Genomic DNA, 20,369 nt, shown 5'->3' with positions numbered 1-20,369 from the left:
GTCCACACCTCCCTCTCCTTTCTCTGAGCTGGTCCCTCTCATTCAGAGAGTTCAGGGGAATTTCTTGTCCCACCCAGAGCTGGTTTTGAGCACTCTCCCATCTGCTTCTCAGCAGCCTCTCCATCGGCAGGCCCTCAGGGAGTAAGAGTAAGGATCAAATGCATGTTCTTGGAACTTTACACTCTGCAACGTGGTAAGAGTTAATACGATATGCTGCTCTGTGGAGTAACTCCCTGAGCCTCCCTGTTTGGCTCTTGGTGGATCGGCTGTGAGACACAAGCAGACCCTCTACTCTGTGAGCCACTGTGCCTCACTTGCAAAAGGCCCTTACCGGCTTGAATGCCCTAGGACTGTTGTTTTTAGCTTGTTTTATTCTTTCCTCTTAACAAAATTAATATACATTTATTGTGTAAATCTTAGATCACATAGATATTTTAATATCTCCTAATCCAATAGCTTTTTGTCATCTTTTTCAATCAGATGAAAGTAGAAGCATTCTGATGGCAGGGGAGCCTGGAGCCCCAACCTGTTAATTGCCCCATTTCTTTCTCCTATCCCAGCCCCTAAGAGGTTCTGGGGGGACTCCTAGGGCCCTGCAGAGCACAGTTTGAAACTTGCTGCCTTAAGCCAAGTGAAGGGACTATAATTCATGGTGGAATTATAGGCACCCTAACAAGCTATAGGATGGGAGGGGAAGCTGCCTGTATTTGGGAGCAAAGAAGGCTTCTTTAACGCAGGCAGACCTCTGAGAGGAATCAGTCCCCTCCCCTCCCTGCTGGCTTCCCCACCTCGTGGAGTCATGGACTCCTGATGAAAAGCTGGGGTGGGGAGGGGCAGTAAGTCATGGTCTGATCACCTACACAAAGCCACACAGGGGAAGGACCAGGGACTCTTCTGACTTTTGCCCCAGTGGGAACTTTGGGGGACTTTTGACCAAAGGAAAGTGGCTGATGATAAGTCAACACTTTGCATGTGTGGTAATTCCTAAGTTTGCCTGCACATCTGGGGCAACCTGGGAAATGGAGGCAGGGTAGAGGGCTGAGGACCAGCCCTCCTTGCAGACACTTCCCATGCCATCTGCTTATCAGTTTGTCCCCAGACTCTGACTTCATTAGATGATTATCTTCCAAAGAAGTGCCCAGAGCCATGGACTGATTACCTAATGTAAGAAGCAGATATTAAAGGATTAATGTTGACCTATTTAGAGACTTGATACTTGCCTGGTGTGATCTTCCTGTAGAAGTGACAGCGAAGGAGGGGACAGCCAGGGGGGCTGGAAGATAATCTTCAGTCCTGTCTGCTGAGGATCAGCAAATGGGATTGTTTCTCCCACTCTCCTCCCCCTGAGGCCCATTCAAGAAGGTCAAAGGCAAGCTGACAACTGATGCCAGTAGCTCACAGTAAAGCCTTAATTTTTCTAGAGTCAGAAAGTGACAAGGGTTTAAGTTGTCTAGTCCAATTTCTGTTCTGTACTGGATTCATGCTACATGGCTCCATATCCTTCCAATGGCAGAGAGGTCATTACTCCATGAAACAACCACACCTACCCTGGGGGGCTCTGACTGATGCAACATTCTCCTCTTTCTTTGTACTGAGCTGAAGTCTGTCTGTCTCCCTTGAGGTCACAAAAGGTAATTTAGCCTCCTATCCCTGGAGTCAGTCCTGCCTCCATGGAAAGACACTGAGGAGTCTTTCCCCAGTCTCTGTGCATTTGGGGTAAATGTGCTTCTGTTTATCTGTGTTCCTTGAAGTGTGATACCTGGGAATAAACCCCCAAACCTTACACTTCTGAGCTTGACAGTGTTCATCTGTAATCGCCCCGATCCTGTGACAACCTGAGTGGTGGGTGGTGGTGATAGCCCTATTTTACCAATAGGTAATATTTTGAGGCTCCATGAGGAGGTGTGCCTGGACCAAAGTCACACAGCAAGTGGGAGGCAAAGCCAGGCTCTAACCCATGGCTCCTGAGCTGGTGGCATCTTCTCTGTGCTGCCTCTACACAAGGAATCCTCCCCTAAATGTTTCATACCTGCTTAAATAACACCGTCAGGCTTTAGTGCAGGAGTCCACCAAGTGCTATGGGAAAAACAGGAATGGGCAAGACTACGTTCAACCGGGAGAATCAGGCAGGGCTTCCTGGAGGAGGCGGCAGTCGAGCTGAGCAGAGGCTGACAGAGAGTAAACTGGCCCAGTTACAGAGGAAGGCAGGAACGGGCAGACAGTGGCAGACTGACCAAGCTCCCCATGTGACTGTAGAGCACCCCCTCAGCACCAGCTGAGACCTGAGCCACAGCAGCCCCTCCGGACATCCCTGACCTCAGCCCAGTGTGGGGGTAGGCAGTGCCTGGCCTGCTCAGATCCTCTTTGTTCTGTGCTGGGGCTGCAGAGGTGGCACTCATGCTCCTGGCACCCTCTTAACAGTCACAGTACTGAAGGCCCCAGGTCTCAGAATGGGGACCCCCACTAGGGCCCATTGTGACCCCACCACAAAGGGCCTGGGTAGCCAGGGTGACCGGAAACACCACACAGGCAGAGACTCCTCAGACCCAGACAGAAGAACGAGTGTTCCCTCAGGGCTGGGAATCTGTTTTCTCTGTTTCTGTCTCCTCCTCAGAGGAAATTCCACTGCACACTTTATTTTTAGCAATTTGCAAGCAGTGAGGCCACTCACACAGGGGCCACTTGTGACACCAGACAGGGTTGGCCTGGGACAGATCCTCTGTTCTCCTGCAATGCAGTCTGATTCTTGATTCCCTCTCCTGTCCCCTCGGTCCCTGGCCTTCGAGTGAGGCCACCCCAGGCAAGGACACTATGGTGGGGAGGTTGGAGCCTGCACACAGACTCCAGGCTCCTGGGCTCCCCTCGCCTGCCCCGTTGCCTCCTGCAAGTCACTGATCGCCCCTGGGCTTCGGCTTCTCCACCTACCCGAGGGAAGCAGAACCTCAAAGCCCCAACCTCCCCCTCATGGCTGTGAGGATCTGATGGGACAGTGTCTACATGAGTGCCAGGAGAGCAGCAAGCCCGTGCAGGGGCTCACAACTATGAGAGAGAACACACAGGCATGCCCAGCTCCTCCGCTCACAAGCTCCGCATGACCTTAAGCCGTTCCCTCTGTTTCTGCCTGTGTTAAGGTGACACTAATACAGCCCCACCTGCCTCAGAGGATTGTCACAGGGATCCTATGGGACAACATTCAAACACGTTTTGGTCCTGTTCATTTGGGAATGTTCCTCACCACCTTGAGGAAATCCAGTGGGAAAATGGAGTTTTAGAGAATTCGTTGTTAAGAGTTTGTGATGTGAGGATTAAATGAGATACATGTATATGACAGCCACTGGGGGATTGGGACTGGGAGATGTCCCGGGGCAGCGCTTAATCCACAGGATTAAGAATACTAATTAGTAGTAATACTAGTAGTATTACTACTATTAGTATTATTAGTGTTATTAGCAGTAGTAGTATTCAACAAGTATTCAGTAGTAGTGAATAATTTCAATAAATATGAGCCATTATTACTAAATTATTAGTAATAATGGCTCATATTTATTGAACACTGTGTTAGGCAGAATAATGTCCTCCAAAGATGTCCACATGTGAATCCCCAGGACCTGTGAATATGTGACCTCACATGGCTCTATGCATTTGCCAGGGCTGCCATAACAAAGTGCACAGACTGGGTGGTGTAAACAACAGAAATGTATTTCCTCACAGTTCTGGAGGCCAGAAGTTCAAAGCATAGTATTGGCGAGTTGGTTTCCTCCAAGACCTCTCTCTTTGCCTTGACATGGCTGTCCCCTCCCTATGTCTTCATGTGGTCCTTCTTCAAATTTCCCCTTCCTAAAAGGACACCAGTCACATTGCATTAGGGCCCACCCCCAGTGACCTCATTTTAATTTAATTAGCTCCTTAAAGGCCCTATCTCCATATTCTGAGATACTGGCGGTTAGGACTTCAAAATCTGATTTGGGTGGGCGTTGCTGAGCCCATAACAATGGCAAAACAGACTCTGCAGACATGATTAAATGAAGGATTCTGAGATGGGGAGGTGACCCTGGATTATCCAGGAGGCCCAAGCGTCCTCAGAAGAGGGAGATGAGTGTCAGAAGGGGAGATGCTCCACTGCTGGCTTTGAAGATGGAGGAAGGGACCACAAGCCGAGGAGTGCAGGCAGCCCTGAGAAGCTGGGGAAGGGAGGAAGCCATCCTCCCCTTGGGCCTCCAGGAGCAACGCAGTCCTGCTGATGTTTCCATGTTAGGACCCCTGGCCTCCAGAACTGTACGATAATAAAGCTGTGTTGTTTTAAGCCATTAAGTTTGTGGTATTTTGTTACAGCAGCAATGGGTAACTAATACCAGTGCTTACATGTATTATCTCATTTAATCCTCACAATAACCCTATAAGGGGGATATTTTTATTATTCCCATTTTGCAGATGAGGAAACTGCAGAACAGAGGAGTTAGTAACTATCCCAGGGCCACAAAGCTAGTATGTGAAGTGACAGAAACAAGCTCTGAACCCCAAAAGGCTGGCTCTAGAGGCCACATCCTGAACTCCTGTGCACTCTAAGGAATGAATAATGATGATGGAGAAGCCTCTGAAAGCCTCTCAAGTCACCCCTGCCCCTTTCTCCAGCAACTGTTCAAGGCTTATCACAGTCCACATCTGTACACGCATCACAGAAGGATGTCCCTACATCTGAATAGCATTTCACTCCCTGAAACAGACATTTGCTGTTCACACAACACCAGGACAGCTCCACTGCTGAAAGACAATCCCCTCCACCTGCTGGGTGATGTCTGGAATTTCACTCTTAGCTTGATCATTTTCACGTTCTTATCCCTTTTATGACTCTCCCACCAAGCTTTGACCCTTAGAACCGCAGAGGATTGGAATCATGGACCTGTGGAGAGGGGTGGGACCTGAAAGACTCCCCCAGGTGTATTCACCCAGGAGCCAGGTCTACACGTAGCATCTTCCCTCCACTGTTCTCACATGTCAAAAGCTACATGTTTGGGGAGGTTTCATCACCACAGACTTCCCGAAGCCAGCACAGTCTCCCTGCCAACGCCGCCCTCTGCCTGCCTTCCATAGAACATCTGTTTTCTATTATTTATTGGGAACAACTTGTCCCTGAAGCCCTGGGCAGTTGGTGCGTGGGGGCGGGGGCAGGGTGGCCTTTGCTGGGCTGTGTTCTGTGTCTCAACCCAACTGTACTCATGAAGCCCACAGCTCTCTGCTTATGTTACTTTTAAAGAATAATAACTAGTGTGGCTTTTTGTATTTGCTCAGTCCAAAAGACCTCTGTCCTCTCCTGCTTTCATCCAAATCCCCTTTCACGTGGTTCCATGAGATTATTCTCTCAAAAAAAATAAATAAATAACAAAGCGCTTATAGAATCAAAATATTATTTATATGCAATAAAACTCACTCATTTTAAGTATACAGTTTGAGGAATACAAATAATCACGTGAACACCACTACAGTCAAGTGGCAAACATTTCTGTGCGGGATAAAGCTGCTTTGTGTCCCTGCATAATCAATCCCCTCCCCACCCACGGCTCCAGGCAGCCACTGATCTACTTCCTGTCACTCTAGTTTTGCCTTTGCTAGAAGCTTGTAAGGATGGAAACAGGTAGTATGTAGTCTTTGGTGTTTGACTTCTTTCACTTAGCATAATGTTTTTGAGGTTCATCCATGTTATTGTTTATGCTGGTATTTAATTCCATTTGGTTGTTCTATAGTATATATAGACCAATTTGTTTATCCACTCACCAGCTGATGACACATTTGGGTTGCTTTGAACAAAGCCGCCATGAAGATTCACATACACACCTTTGTGCAGACATAAGTTTTACTTTCTCTTAGGTAAATTCCTAGGAGTGAAATGTGTGGATTGTATGGTAACTTTATAAGTATGGTTTATAAGTAAATTATTTTGTAAGTATGATTTAACTTTATAAGATACTTTCATAGATTGTATCTGTTCATTATTTATTTATTTATTTTAAGAGAGACAAGGTCTTTCTCTGCTACCCAGGCTGGAGTACAGTGATGTGATCATAGCTCAGTGCAGCCTTGAACCCCTGGGCTCAAGCGATCCTCCCACCTCAGCCTCCCAAGTAGCTGGGACTATAGGTGTATGCCACCAAGACTGGCTAATTTTAAAATTTTTTTAAATAGAGATGAGGTCTTATTATGTTGCCCAGGCTGTCTTGAACTCCTGGCCTCAAGCAATCCTCTTGCCTCAGCCTCCCAAAGTGTTGAGCTTACAGGTGTTGAGCCACTGAGCCTAGCTGTGCCCATTTTTTATTAGGTCATTTGTCTCTTATTACTAGATTATAAGAGTTCTCTGTATATTCTGGATACAAGCCTTTATGAAGATACAGTCATGTGCCATATAACAGCCAACACCGGACCACATATACAACGAGGGTCCCAGAAGAGTATAGTACTGCATTCTTACTGTACCTTTTCTGTTTAGATATATTTAGATACACACGTATTTACAGTGTTAACAATTGCCTACAGTATTCAGTATGGTCACGTGCTGTACAGGTTTGTAGCCTAGGGGCAATACACTGTCACAGAGTTTCAGTGTGTAGCAGGGTATACCATCCAGGTTTGTGTAAATACGTCCTATGATGTTCACACAATGATGACACATTTCTCAGAACGTATTCCTGTTGCATAACTGTATATGTTTTGGAAAAACTTTTCTACCATCTCTCCTGGGCTGACTCCTATTAAGAGGTAGTGATGTGCGTGGGAGGGGCCCTGTGGCTGTGCTGCCTCCCACCTCGGCCTCCTTGGGCAAATCCCTTCCCCTCTGTGAGCCTCAGTTTTTTCATCGGTAAAATAGGAATAAAAACCCACCCTATCTTCCCCACCATGCTGTAAGGAGCCCTAGGAAGAATTGTGGCTGTGAAAGCATTTGGTAAATGCTTCAGACCTAAATAGGTTAACAGTGGGGTCAAATTGCTATTATAATAGCACTGAGACCCTCCTGTATCCCTTGCCTTGGGCTGGACGTTATCTGGAAGGGAAAGTTGTGCGGAATGGACACACCTCAGTCAAGGATAGATGGCCAAGGAGGGATGCAGATGGGAATTGTGAGCCCAAGATTCCCCATGAACTTCAGGAGGAGGGAGGCATTTACTCATGCAGTCAGTGTGTTCTGAGTGTCTCAGCTGTGCCAGGTATTGCCCTCAGCACTGGGAACACAGCCATGACCCTCACAGATCCCCCCCAACCAGTCGGGGCAACCAGAGAGTGAGTGATGATTACGGAGCTGTGTGGACTGTGCCCTGACAGGATAAATAGCAGTGCTGCCCAGGATCACAGTAAGGGCCCAGGTCCTGTTTTGAAGGAAGGTCACGGAAGGGCGGAAGCTTGAAGGGTGGAAAGGAGATAGCCAAAGGGGACAGCATGTACAAAGTCGTGTGTCCCAAGCCATCTTCTGCCCTGGTGGATCCTGGTGCATTGAAGAGAGCCCCCCAGGTAGCCACAGGGATCGCTATAACATTCAGTGATGTGATTATTATTTCCAGGCTCACCCTGAGGTGGCCGAAGCTGGAGTTGGGTGCCCCTTTGCAGGTGTCGGCTGCTCCTTCAAGGTAAGCATCTGCGTGTGAGAAAGGCGACCTGTCCACTTCTGTCCACTATGGTTCCAGACCTCCAGGTCTCCCCACTGCAGCCCCTCCATGATTTTCCCGTAACATCAGTCCACTCATCTGGATGTCCTTTGTACTAATGACTTTCCCAAGCATCAGAGCCTACTATTAAGTCATCATAGTACTCAGGGAAGTTCTTCTTAATGTCTCACCTGAGCATCGGCGGAACATCACTAAAATGACCCCCACCCCCGCCGCCCCTCTCCATGGTCCTGAATCATCCTTGCACTCCAAGGCAGGGCAGAATTAGAAGCTGCAATGCATGTGGCTCATCGTGAGCATGTCTGATGCCAGGGTCTTCCTCTGAATCCCTCCCACTGTACAGAAAGCCACTCCTCTTTGCTGGGTGAATGAATCTGACTTTCCTTGGTGACCTTTGATAGCAGGGCACTCCACTGCTCCCCTGTCCTCACTCCACCTCTGTTTTCACTGATCAGCCCCACTCTCTTGTCAGGGAAGCCCACAGTCCGTGCAAGAGCATGAGGTCACCTCCCAGACCTCCCACCTAAACCTGCTGTTGGGGTTCATGAAACAGTGGAAGGCCCGGCTGGGCTGTGGCCTGGAGTCTGGGCCTATGGCCCTGGAGCAGAACCTGTCAGACCTGCAGCTGCAGGCAGCCGTGGAAGTGGCGGGGGACCTGGAGGTCGATTGCTACCGGGCACCCTGCTCTGAGAGCCAGGAAGAGCTGGCCCTGCAGCACTTCATGAAGGAGAAGCTTCTGGCTGAGCTGGAGGGGAAGCTGCGTGTGTTTGAGAACATTGTTGCTGTCCTCAACAAGGAGGTGGAGGCCTCCCACCTGGCCCTGGCCACCTCCATCCACCAGAGCCAGCTGGACCGTGAGCGCATCCTGAGCTTGGAGCAGAGGGTGAGTGTGGGAGGCAAGTTTGCCTTCAAGCCCGGCTGAGCCCCATCCTGTCTCCAGAGCAGCAGACAGGCTTGCTCCTAATCATTCATCCTGCTTAGAGCAGTCACTCCATCAAAACGTACCTCCCCTTTATCCCACACCCTTCCAGGAAGAGCACTGAGTTAGAAGCTGTAGTCAAGGTCACGGCCTCCCATCCAGTGCTTCGGTTCCTTTGCTTGAACTTTTGTGATAAGACACCACCTCCCTGAGCAGCTCATTCCAGTGCAGGACATATTCCACTCTTAGCAAGTTCTTCCTTATACTAAGCTAAAATCAGCCTGTCTCTTCCCTGCGTTGTTCCTGGCCCTGCCCCTCAGAGCCCACAAGACAAATCCACCTTCTAGTCCCCATGACAGCCCTTCAGGGATGGAGAGTCGGATTCTGTCCTACCTGAGTGCTTCCCTTTTCAGGCTAAAAGCCCCAGCACCTTCACCTCTTCCTCAGAGCATGCTGCTTCACATTGCCATCCTACGCTCTGGCTCAGTCTCCAAAGAATTCTGTATGCTTGGAGTGTGGTCCCAGGCTGACTCCAGATAATCCACTTAGCCACAGTTCTTGGTCCAACAGGGCTGTCTCCTCCCTTATTCTAGAGCTTATACTTTTCTTTTCTTTCTTTCTTTCTTTCTTTTTTTTTTTTCCTCTGAGACAGAGTATTGCTCTGTTGCCCAGGCTGGAGTGCAGTGGTGTGATCTTGGCTCACTGCAACCTCCACTCCCAGGTTCAAGCGATTCTCCTGCCTCAGCTTCCTGAGTAGCTGGGATTACAGGCGCGTGCCACCACACCTGGCTAAATTTTTTGTATTTTTAGTAGATATGGGGTTTCACCATGTTGGTCAGGCTGGTCTCGAACTCCTGACCTCATGATCCACGTGCTTCGGCCTCCCAAAGTGCTGGGATTGCAGGCATGAGCCACCGCACCTGGCCTATACCTTTCTTAATGTAGCCAATCACCATTCTAATGTTGCTTCTTTTGCAGTAACATTACATCATTGTCTCATATTGAGTTAGGCCTGGATTTTAGTTCCTGCTTCACCATTACCATTATCTGCCTCACCATTCACAATTACCATTACAGCAGGTGCTCAGAGCCACCTGCTGTGTGGGTCTGAGCAAGTCACTTTCCCTCTCAGGACCTTCCCCATCAGTAAAATTAACGATTAAATTTTCTTTAAGGATGCTCACTTCCATTCATGGCTTCCCTACCTGAGCACACCCAAGAATAAATTTGTATTCTTTCCACTTTATTGGGGAAGGCTATTAGAAGGGCCAGGCGCTGAGTTGGAGTGGCTGAGGCTTTAGCCTTTATTTATGTAACTCTCACTCCAGTTAAAAAGCAGCCTCCCTGAAAGCCACAATTATATCTTCATTTCACCCACAAACTTCCCAGCTCTACTTTTACATACCAGGCACTATGCAAGGCATGGACACAAAGACAAAATGAGCATGGGCCCAGCTTTCGGTGGAGGAGACCATCTGGTAGGGAAGGCAAAAAAATATGTCTCGTAAAATCATCGTAAGGGCTCTGTAAGAACATACTGAAAGAGAGCAGCTGAGCTAGGACAGTGGTTGAAGGCTTCCCAGATGAGGGGCCATATGAGCTGGATTCCTGGTGGATAAGGAAAAGGAAGGCCAGGCAGAGGGCAGCACATTCAGATGCAGATGCACGCCTGAGTGAGGCGTGTTCAGGAAAGCATATCTGGGGCAGATCAATCTCCACATCCCACCATTCCCATCCCATCCCCAAGCCGGGTTCTGGTGTTCCTGGCTGAACAGTTTTCCCTACAGGTGGTGGAGCTGCAGCAGACCCTGGCCCAGAAAGACCAGGCCCTGGGCAAGCTGGAGCAGAGCTTGCGCCTCATGGAGGAGGCCTCCTTCGATGGCACCTTCCTGTGGAAGATCACCAACGTCACCAGGCGGTGCCATGAGTCAGCCTGTGGCAGGACCGTCAGCCTCTTCTCCCCAGGTAACACCTCCCAGGGGCATAGAGACCTGCTTGGGGAAACAGGCCCCACAGGACCCAGGGAGCAAGCAGTGAAAACAGCCAGCTCTGTGACAGACAGGCTGTGTCCACTTTAGGCCAGTGCCCATTCAGGCCACTCACCATGGCCAGGAACCATGCTGGGATCTTGAGGTTGGTGGGTGAACCGTACTCTGCCCTGTGGCTCTCAGCCACACACAGCAGTGGCCCAGGCTGACTGACATTCAGGCCCTTTCTCCTCTCTGAATGTCAGTCCCATTCTGCAAATAGGAATCAAAACTGTTACCCACTTCATGGATTTGGGATGTGAAGGAAAGTGTGCTGTGGGCCACAGTGTGTGCACATGAGATGGATGTGGATGATGATTTTCACGAGTGAACACCGTGGCCTCAGAGAGCCGACAGTCTGAAATAAGATTAGAGAACTGAGTAAGACACATGCACTTGTGTACGATTGCACATAGCATGTGAATGAGTGTCTTACTCAGTTCTTACTCATTTCTGGAGCCCCTGGGCTTGGCACAATGTCTTGCATAAAGTAATTACTTGGCAAGTATTTCTCTTAACTAAATGATATCTGTTAATATAACAATGCATATATTTGTCCAAAAAATAAGGCAGCAGACTGCGTGCAGTGGCTCATGTCTATAATCCTAACACTTTGGGAGGCTGAGGCAAGAGGTTCATTTGAGGCCAGGAGTTCAAGACCAGCCTGGGCAACATAACAAGATCCCATCTCCACAAATTTTTTTTTTAATTAGCCGGGCATGGTGGCCTGCACCTGTGGTCCTAGCTACTTGAGAGGCTGAGATGGGAGGATGGCTTAAGGAGTTTGAGTCTGCAGTGAGCTACGGTGGTGCCACTGCATGCACTCCAGTCTGGGCAACAAAGCAAGACCCTCTCAAAAAAAGTTTTTTTTAAACGAGGCAGCGGAGTATGTCACAATCCCAGAGCAGGGCTGGGACCCCTTTCCTGCAGGAGCAGCGCTCCTGCCGCTGTGTTGGGACAGCTCTCTTCATGGGGTGGCCTCGAGCCCTACTTGTAGACCTTTTTCCCTCAATTCTTTTCAAAGAGGGAAAAAGCAAGCAGTACCTCATGCTTCCTGTTCTACCAAAACGTAGTGGGCAGAGATGAGTCAGACTGCCAGCCTGTCCCTCCTCCACCCCCTTCCTGCCTGCCCCCGATTCATGTCCCCAGTTAGCCTCTCCCAGAAGGGCGCTCTGCCAGAGGACATGCTCTCATGGGATGGCCCTTTAGCTGCCCAGGGGGTTTCTATGCATCTTCACCAGGGATGATTCAGCCCTCAAAGGGTTTTGCCACCTGAGAGTGGCTGGCAGAACTGCGAGTCACCCCATGTACCCCCAGCCTCCAGGGGACCCCCGCCAGTTGGCATAGGGCAGAACTGTGAGTCACCCCATGTACCTCAGCCTCCAGGGGACCCCAGCCAGTTGGCATAGGGCAGCAGAAAGAAACCGGTGCTGGGAGGCAGGAAGCCTGGCCCCTCATTCCTGCTGGGTCCCCAACATACTGTGAGATGGTGACCAGCCACTTTCTTTTCTCAGCTTGGTTTCCAGACTGTAAAACATAGGTTGGTTAGATCAGTGGTTCTCAGAGTGTGTTCCTAGGACCAGCAGCATTGGCAACCCCTGCAAACTTGCTGGAAGTGCCAACTCTCAGTCCTCACCCCAGGGTTACTGAGTGAGAAACTCTGAGGGTGGGGCCTGGCAGTGTATGACTTGGACGGCCAGCTGACAAACACTGAGCTAGATGACCCCCAAGAGCCCATTCCTGTCTGACACCCTACTCAAGAAGAATGCTGGGCTCTAACCCCATCTTTCATGGTTTTGAGCCGCTGACCTTGGGCATGCCTGACCGCTGGATGCCAGTCCCACATCTGCAAAGTCCAGCACTTCTCAACTGCCTCTGGCTTCTGCATTTCAGCCTTCTACACTGCCAAGTATGGCTACAAGTTGTGCCTGCGGCTGTACCTGAATGGAGATGGCACTGGAAAGAGGACCCACCTGTCGCTCTTCATTGTGATCATGAGAGGGGAGTATGATGCGCTGCTGCCATGGCCTTTCCGGAACAAGGTATGGGTGTGGAGGTGATGGGGGTAAGGTGGGGAGCATGGAAGCCTGAGTCCTAGTCCTGGTTTGGCAATGAATTGGCCACGTGACCTGGCAAGTCCCCCACCCTCTCTGTGTTATCAGTTTCCTTTTTTATAAAACAATCAGATCTAATAACTAGGGCTCCCTCCAGCTCCATGAGTCCAGAAGCTAAAATGTCTGGAATCTTCCTGAAGGTTATATAGAAATAAAATTCATGGCCAGGTGCAGTGCCCCACACCTGTAATCCCAGCACTTTGGGAGACTGAGGTGGGAGGATTGCTTGAGCTAAGGAGTTTGAGACAGCCTGGGCAACATGACGAGACTTCATCTCTGCTAAAAATAAAAACCATCTGGCCGGGCATGGTGGCTCAAGCCTGTAATCCCAGCACTTTGGGAGGCCGAGGCGGGCGGATCACTTGAGACCAGGAGTTCGAGACCAGCCTGGCCAACATGGTGAGACCCCATCTCTACTAAAAATAAAAAAATTAGCTGGGTGTGGTGGCGTGCACCTGTAATCCCAGCTACTGGGGAGGCTGAGGCGGGAGAATCGCTAGAACCTGGGAGGCAGAGGTTGCAGTGAGCCAAGATAGCGCCACTGCACTCCAGCCTGGGTGACAGAGCAAGACTCCACCTCCAAAAAAAAAAAAGAATGTAGGAACTCAAATTTTCATTTTTAATGTAATTCCCAAGATTTTCTCCAAGAAATAAATTGTTGTTTTGTATTTTGTAACTTAAAAGCAGCTATTAGTAAATTTCTGAGATATAGCAGGAGACCAAAACATGTTTGGAAAGAGAATAAATATATGAAGAGAGACTGGTTGTTTTATTTTCAATGTATTGAATATATTAGACTACTATTTATTTTCTGAGTGGATGTGATTAAATATTCAGATGTTTACTGTATGATTAAGAGTGAGATAGAGATTTCTTTGGAGTTATTAAATCCATCCTATCTTTTACATAATGGACAAATCAAGTTAAAAAATTTTTAGATAGCTTAGCTTGTTTTCTGGTGCTGTTGACCTGCAAGAGAATATACTTTCGCATATACAGGTGAAAGTTTTGCAATTTATGTATACAAGAAATTGTAGGCATTAAAAATATTTTATTGATAAAAATAATAATAATAAAAAAATAAAAACCATTAGCTGGGCGTGGTGGCACATGCCTGTAGTTCCAGCTACTTGGGAGGCTTAGGTGGGAGGATTGCTTGAGCCTGGAAGGTTGAGGCTGCAGTGTGCCATAACCTTGCCACTGCACTCTAGCTTGGGTGACAGAGCGAGACCTTGCCTCAAAGAAAGAGGAGAGAGAGAGGCCAGGCACGGTGGCTCACGCCTGTAATCCCAGCACTTTGGGAGGCCGAGGCGGGCGGATCAAGAGGTCAGGAGATTGAGACCATCCTGGCTAACACAGTGAAACCCCATCTCTACTAAAAATACAAAAAAAATAGCCGGGCGTCGTGGCGGGCGCCTGTAGTCCCAGCTACTCGGGAGGCTGAGGCAGGAGAATGGCATGAACCTGGGAGGCAGAGCTTGCAGTGAGCCAAGATCCCGCCACTGCACTCCAGCCTGGGCGACAGAGCGAGACTCCGTCTCAAAAAAAAAAAAAAAAGAAAGAGGAGAGAGAGAGAAAGAAAGAAATGGAGGAAGGGAAGGAAGAAAGGAAGGGAAGGAAAGAGGGAGGGAGGGATGGAATGAATGGCCAGTGGCTGCCCACTCTTCTTCCTCCTTCACATCGTGGGGTAAATAAGGAAAACTTCTGGGAGGAGGTGCCGTGAGGCTAGCCTGAACTAGCAGAATTTTCAGGAAAAAGGAAGGAGGCAGGTACCACTACATATTAATACGTACTAGAATGGCCAAAATCTGGAACATTGACAGTACCAAATGCTGACGAGGATGTGGAGCAACAGGAACTCTCATTCATGTCTGGTGGGAATGCAAAATGGTACAGCCACTTTGAAAGACAGTTTGGCAGTATCTTACAAAACCAAACACACTCTTACCAAGTGATATAGCCAGTTGCTCTCCTTGGACTCAAAGGAGTTTACTTAGAGGAGTTGAAAACTTATGTTGCACAAAAACCTGCACAAGGATGTTTATAGCAGCCTTAGTCATAATTGCCAAAACTTGGAAGCAACCAAGATGTCCTTCATTAGGTGGATGGATAAATAAACTGTGGTGCATCCAGACAGTGGAATATTATTCGGTGCTAAAAAGAAATGAGCTATCAAGCCATGAAAATACAGTGAGGAAACTTAAACACATATTACTAAGTAAAAGAAGTCAATTTGAAAAGACTGCGTTCTGAATGCTTCCAACTATATGACATTCTGGAAAAGGCAAAGCTATGAGGACAGGCCAGGCGTGGTGGCTCTCACCTGTAATATCAGCAATTTGGGAGGCCGAGGCAGGTGCAGCGCTTGAGCCCAGGAGTTCGAGACCTGGGCAACATAATGAAACCCTGTCTCTACAAAAAATACAAAAAAATTAGCTGGGCATTGTGATGTGTGCCTGTAATCCCATGTACTCTGGAGGCTGAGGCACGAGAATCACTTGAACTCAGGAGGTGGAGTTTGCAGTGAGCTGAGATCTTGCCACTGTACTCCAGCCTGGGGGACGGAGTGAGACTCAGTCTCAAAACAAAAACAAAATCAAAAACAAAAGCTATGGAGACAGTAAGATCAGTGATTGTCCAAGAGTAGAGGCCGAGAGAGATGAATAGAGCACAGGGGATTTTGGGAGCAGTGAAACTATTCTCTTTGATACTGTTATGGTGGATACATGTCCTTATGCATTTGTCAAAACCCATAGAAGGTGAAATACCAACAGTAAGCGCCAATGTCAACTGTGGACTCTGGGTGATAATTATGTGTCAGTGCAGCTTCATCAATTGTTACAAAACTACCACTCTGGTGGGGATGTTGATAGTGGGGGAGGTTGTGCATTGGGTGGGGGCAGGAGGTATATGGGAACTCTGTATTTTCTAATCAATTTTGCTGTGAACCTAAAACTGCTTTAAAAAATACAATCTATTAAAAATTCTTCGCTGGGTGTGGTGGCACATGCCTGTAATCCTGGCACTTTGGAAGGCCGAGGTGGGTGGATCACCTGAGGTCAGGAGTTCAAGATCAGCCTGACCAACATGGTGAAACCCTGTCTCTACTAAATACAAAAAATTAGCTGGGCATGGTGGTACATGCCTGTAATCCCAATTACTTGGGAGGCTGAGGCAGGAGAATCGCTTGAACCCAGGAGGCAGAGGTTGCACTTAGCCAAGATTGTGCCATTGCACTCCAGCCTGGACAACAAGAGGGAAACTCTGTCTCAAAAAACAAAAACAAAAACAAAAAAACACCATAATTCTTATAGAGGGGTTTGGGGGATAGGCATTTCCTGTGGGTGAACAGCAGCATTGCATGAGTGGAGGGTGTCAAGAATAGAGACCTCAGGTCTGGGGAAACAGGTGGGGCAGGGCGGGTGTGCCGCTTTGGTCTGGATGTGAGTCAGTAGGTTCTCCTACCCCCGGCAGTTCCCAAAGGTGCTGGGGAGATTTTTAAAACACCAGTGACAGAATCTCACCCCCGTAAGTGACAAGGCCTGAGCATCAGGATGAAGTCTCCACAGGGGGTTCTAATGTGCAGGGTGAGGACGCTTCAGCTGGCAACGGGAAGCCATTCAGCTTCCTGATGGGCATTTCAGGGGCACGTGCCAGGGAAGAGGGTTTGTGTCACTTTTAGACAATCGGCTTCTCAGGGGAACCTCTGTCTGCGCTGTGTATACCAGAAACTCCACAAATGTCCCAGGACATCGATGACAGCCCCTCAGTAGGAGACTTCCCTGTTCTGGCCCTTCTGCCTTGCCCCAGGAGGTTCCAGCTGTAGTTGATGAAGCAAAACTTTCCAAGCCAGAGGAGGTGTTACAGGTCATTGCCTCCACCCACCTTGTCAGTGCTTCAGTCACACCCTTCGCCCCCAACAGCCAATCAGACTTGACTGGGGCATCAGAACCTTCCCCTGCTTCCTGCTGGATGGAAGGAACATCTGATCCTCATCATGGAACAGCCCCTGAAGTGCACTCAGAATACCAGGTGCTGCGGGCTCCCTGGGTCTGGCCATACGCCAGGTGCGCTCCTTACTTGGTTTCTCTGACTCCTAATCCAAATGAGCCGAGGGTCCGAGGGGCTGCACAGGCAGTAGGTGTGGAGCACAGCTCTGAGCCCAAGCCTGGGCCTCCAAGCCGCGCTGCTGCTGTAGGGCCTGATCTCCCACCTATCCCTTCCCTGCAGGTCACCTTCATGCTGCTGGACCAGAACAACCGTGAGCACGCCATTGATGCCTTCCGGCCTGACCTAAGCTCAGCGTCCTTCCAGAGACCCCAGAGTGAAACCAACGTGGCCAGTGGCTGCCCACTCTTCTTCCCCCTCAGCAAACTGCAGTCACCCAAACACGCCTATGTGAAGGACGACACGATGTTCCTCAAGTGCATTGTGGAGACCAGCACTTAGGGTGGGCAGGCTCCTGAGGGAGCTCAAACTCAGACGGGAGCTAGCCAGAGGACTGTGATGCCCTGCCCTTGGCACCCAAGACCTCAGGGCACAAAGATGGGCGAAGGCTGGCACGATCCAAGCAAGACTGAGGGGTCGACTTCGGGCTGGCCATCCGGTTAGGATGGCAGGACGTGGGCTGGGCCCACAAAGGCAAAGGGTCCAGAAGGAGACAGGCAGAGCTGCTCCCCTCTGCACGGACCATGCGGCACCAGGAGGCCAGTGAGCCACTCCGGCCCCGAATGTTGAGGTGGACTCTCACCAAATGGGAAGAAAATGGAACCAGGCCTGGAACCGTAGGACCCAAGCAGAGAAACTCTCGGACTAGAAAGATCTCTGCAGGGCCGCCAGGGAGACCTGGACACAGGCCTGCCCTCTTTTTGTCCAAGGTCAGAAACAGGACCGGGTGGAAGGGATGGGGTGCCAGTGTGAATGCAGTCTGTCCAGGCCCGTCACTGGAGGTGAACAAGCAAACCCAGAGGGCTCCACTGGGACTTCAAATTGGGGGTTGGATTTGAAGACTTTTAAGGTTCCTTCCAGCCCAGAAAGTCTCTAATTCTAGGCCTCCTGGCCCAGGTGAGTCCTAGAGCTACAGGGGTTCTGGAAACATTCAGGAGCTTCCTGTCCTCCCAGCTCCTCACTCACCTTCAGTAACCTCCACTGGACTGACCTGGTCCACAGGGCACATGCCACCCTGGGCCTGGCAGCTCAGCTTCCCCAACACGCAGGAGCACACCCAGCCCCCGCATCAGCACACCCAGCCCCCACATCCTGTGCCTCCATCAGCTAAATGCCACGTCACTTCATGCAGGTGAAACCCAGTCACTGTGAGCTCCCAGGTGCAGCCGGAGGCACCTCAAGAAGAAGAGGGGCATAAACTTTCCTCTTCCTGCCTGGAGACCCCACCTTTGGTGCTTTCCAGAATCCCGTAACACCTGATTAACTGAGGCATCCACTTCTCTCAGCAGACTGATCAGGACCTCCAAGCCACTGAGCAATGTATAACCCCAAAGCAATAATTTTTAGAATCTCTTTTGAAGTTTTCCTAAAGTGTATGGTTTGGGAGTTGTTTGTACTGAGCCAGGTTTGAAAAGGCCATTGCTGAGTTTGAGGTGGTGCCACCAGTTTTGCAGGTGGCATCAGAGGCTGGCATGCTGGCAGGAACATCCCCTCTTAGCCCCAGTCTTCTCTTTTCTATAATGAGACTCACCCCAGCTTGCCTCCCTCCCTGGTTTCTCTGACCCTCAAAGGAGATGCCGCACAGGACAGACTGGAGAGAGAAGCCTGGGCAATACTGCTCACCTGTCATGGCCTGGTGGTGGCCCACACCTATCTTCTCACCTTGGAGGCCACACCCAACTTTCTAGAGACCCTGAGACAAGTCAGGACCCTACGACTCTCCTCTGCTGCTTTCCTGACAGCTTACTCTTCCTCCACCTGCTGAGCCTGTGCTAGACTCCACTCCTCAAACCGTTAGGGTTGCTTCTGTAAAAATGGGTCAGTAGCCCTTCCTGTTCTCTCCAGCCCAGCATACAGGAGGATCAAAGGAGGTGAGGGAGCATCGTGGCACAGCAGACTCAATGGGTCAGAAACCCAGGCCAGCTGGGCTCTAAGCCTGGCATCCTGTCATGCTTAGCCCTTCAGCTGAAGGTCAGGGGAAACCTCTCCCCTTGCCCTGTCCAGCTCTAGGGGTTTTCAGGAGGCCCAACCGCAATAATGGAGCACTGTGCTTTTATGTGCAATGGTGTCGTCCGTGCACGATGGCAGCAAACATTCTGGGGCTGCTTTTTCTTGTTCCCACGTCTGACTGTGGCAGCGGAGACTGTGGAGGCAGTGGAGACTGACTTCTTCCCACTGACAGCTGGATGTCACACATGAAGGTCTGGCCTAGAGAGTGATGGGTCTAGGCCCTGCAACTGATGTCCTAGCGATAACCTCTTGATCCCTACTCACCGAGTGTTGAGCCCAAGGGGGATTTGTAGAACAAGCCCCCATGAGAAACAGCTGTTACTGTACACTTTTGATTGCCTATTTCTGATGGCAAGAGATACATACTCTCTTCAAAGAGCATGAGATGCAGCCATTCTTTCAGCAAAGCTTCATTGACACCTGCACCTGTTAACTGTGTTCGACATTGAAGGGAGAAAGGCAAGATGTGCACTCTGGCCTCAAGAAACTCTTAGTTCAGTGGAGGAAATGAGCAGATAAGTAGATCATTATGACTGAGAGTAGGAGAAGCTTAGAGAAAGCACAGAATCCCAGATCCAGTGGGTGAAGGAGGGAAGGCTTCAGGGAAGAAGTGGCATTTAAAGTCAGCCTGAGAATATTGTGAAATGCAGAGGATGGGGAAAAGGGAAGAGTACCGACTTGAAAACGGGAAGCTGTCTTGGCTGAGGGCAGGGTCTGTGTGGCAGGATGGGGGAGGGAGGCAGAAGGGTCAGATGAACTGGAGTGTAGACAGCATCAGATGCAGCAGTGCCTCCCCTCCTCCCCCCAGAGCACCTGGGCCTATTGAAAGCAGGATGAGACGATAATTTAAGACACTGAATGATTTCTCTTCCAACAAAGCTCTATGTTAAGCTCATCAAAGACGTGACATCGCATCTTTTACAGGTGATTCAAGGGTGGGGGAGGCAAGATGCAGGCAAAGCCACAATTTCACTGGGCAGATTCAGTAGGTCCCCCACCCCCAGCAGTTCCCAAAGGTGCTGGGAGATTTTTAAAACATCAGCGACAGAATCTCACCCCCATAAGTGACAAGGCCTGAGCATCAGGATGAAGTCTCCGCAGGGGGTTCTAATGTGCAGAGTGAGGATGCTTCAGTTGGTGACAGGAAGCCGTTCAGGTTTCTGATGGGCGTTTTGGGGGCACGTGCCAGGGAAGAGGGTTTGTGTCACTTTTAGACAATCAGCTTCTCGGGAAACTGTCTGCGCTGTGTATACCAGAAACTCCACAAATGTCTCAGGACATCGATGACAGCCCCTCAGTAGGAGACTTCCCTGTTCTGGCCCTTCTGCCTTGCCCCAGGAGGTTCCAGCTGTAGTTGATGAAGCAAAACTTTCCAAGCCAGAGGAGGTGTTACAGGTCATTGCCTCCACCCACCTTGTCAGTGCTTCAGTCACACCCTTCGCCCCCAACAGCCAATCAGACTTGACTGGGGCATCAGAAC

The 20,369-nt window shown here is 49.7% G+C and overlaps 1 protein-coding gene across 4 annotated transcripts in view; it reads left to right on the top strand.

Annotated features, from left to right (window-relative positions):
* Window positions 1-20,369, top strand: part of TRAF1 (TNF receptor associated factor 1) — a 63,245-nt gene that overhangs the window by 31,772 nt on the left and 11,104 nt on the right. For 3 of the 4 annotated variants that reach the window (XM_030817721.1, XM_030817720.1, XM_030817722.1), the window contains 5 exons: window positions 7,548-7,613; window positions 8,125-8,535; window positions 10,359-10,536; window positions 12,492-12,640; window positions 16,943-19,780. In XM_030817721.1, the coding sequence (XP_030673581.1) occupies window positions 7,548-7,613; window positions 8,125-8,535; window positions 10,359-10,536; window positions 12,492-12,640; window positions 16,943-17,161 (1,023 nt within the window). In that variant the 3' untranslated portion in view covers window positions 17,162-19,780. Of the gene's footprint in view, window positions 1-7,547; window positions 7,614-8,124; window positions 8,536-10,358; window positions 10,537-12,491; window positions 12,641-16,942; window positions 19,781-20,369 lie in introns of those variants that run through there. The other variant, XM_030817723.1, reaches the window with a different exon arrangement.

The sequence above is a fragment of the Nomascus leucogenys genome, chromosome 8 (genome assembly GCF_006542625.1).
Source record: "Nomascus leucogenys isolate Asia chromosome 8, Asia_NLE_v1, whole genome shotgun sequence".
NCBI classification, from domain to species: Eukaryota; Metazoa; Chordata; class Mammalia; order Primates; family Hylobatidae; genus Nomascus; species Nomascus leucogenys.
Note: the sequence above shows the minus strand (reverse complement) of the source record. Positions and strands in the feature narration are given on the sequence as shown.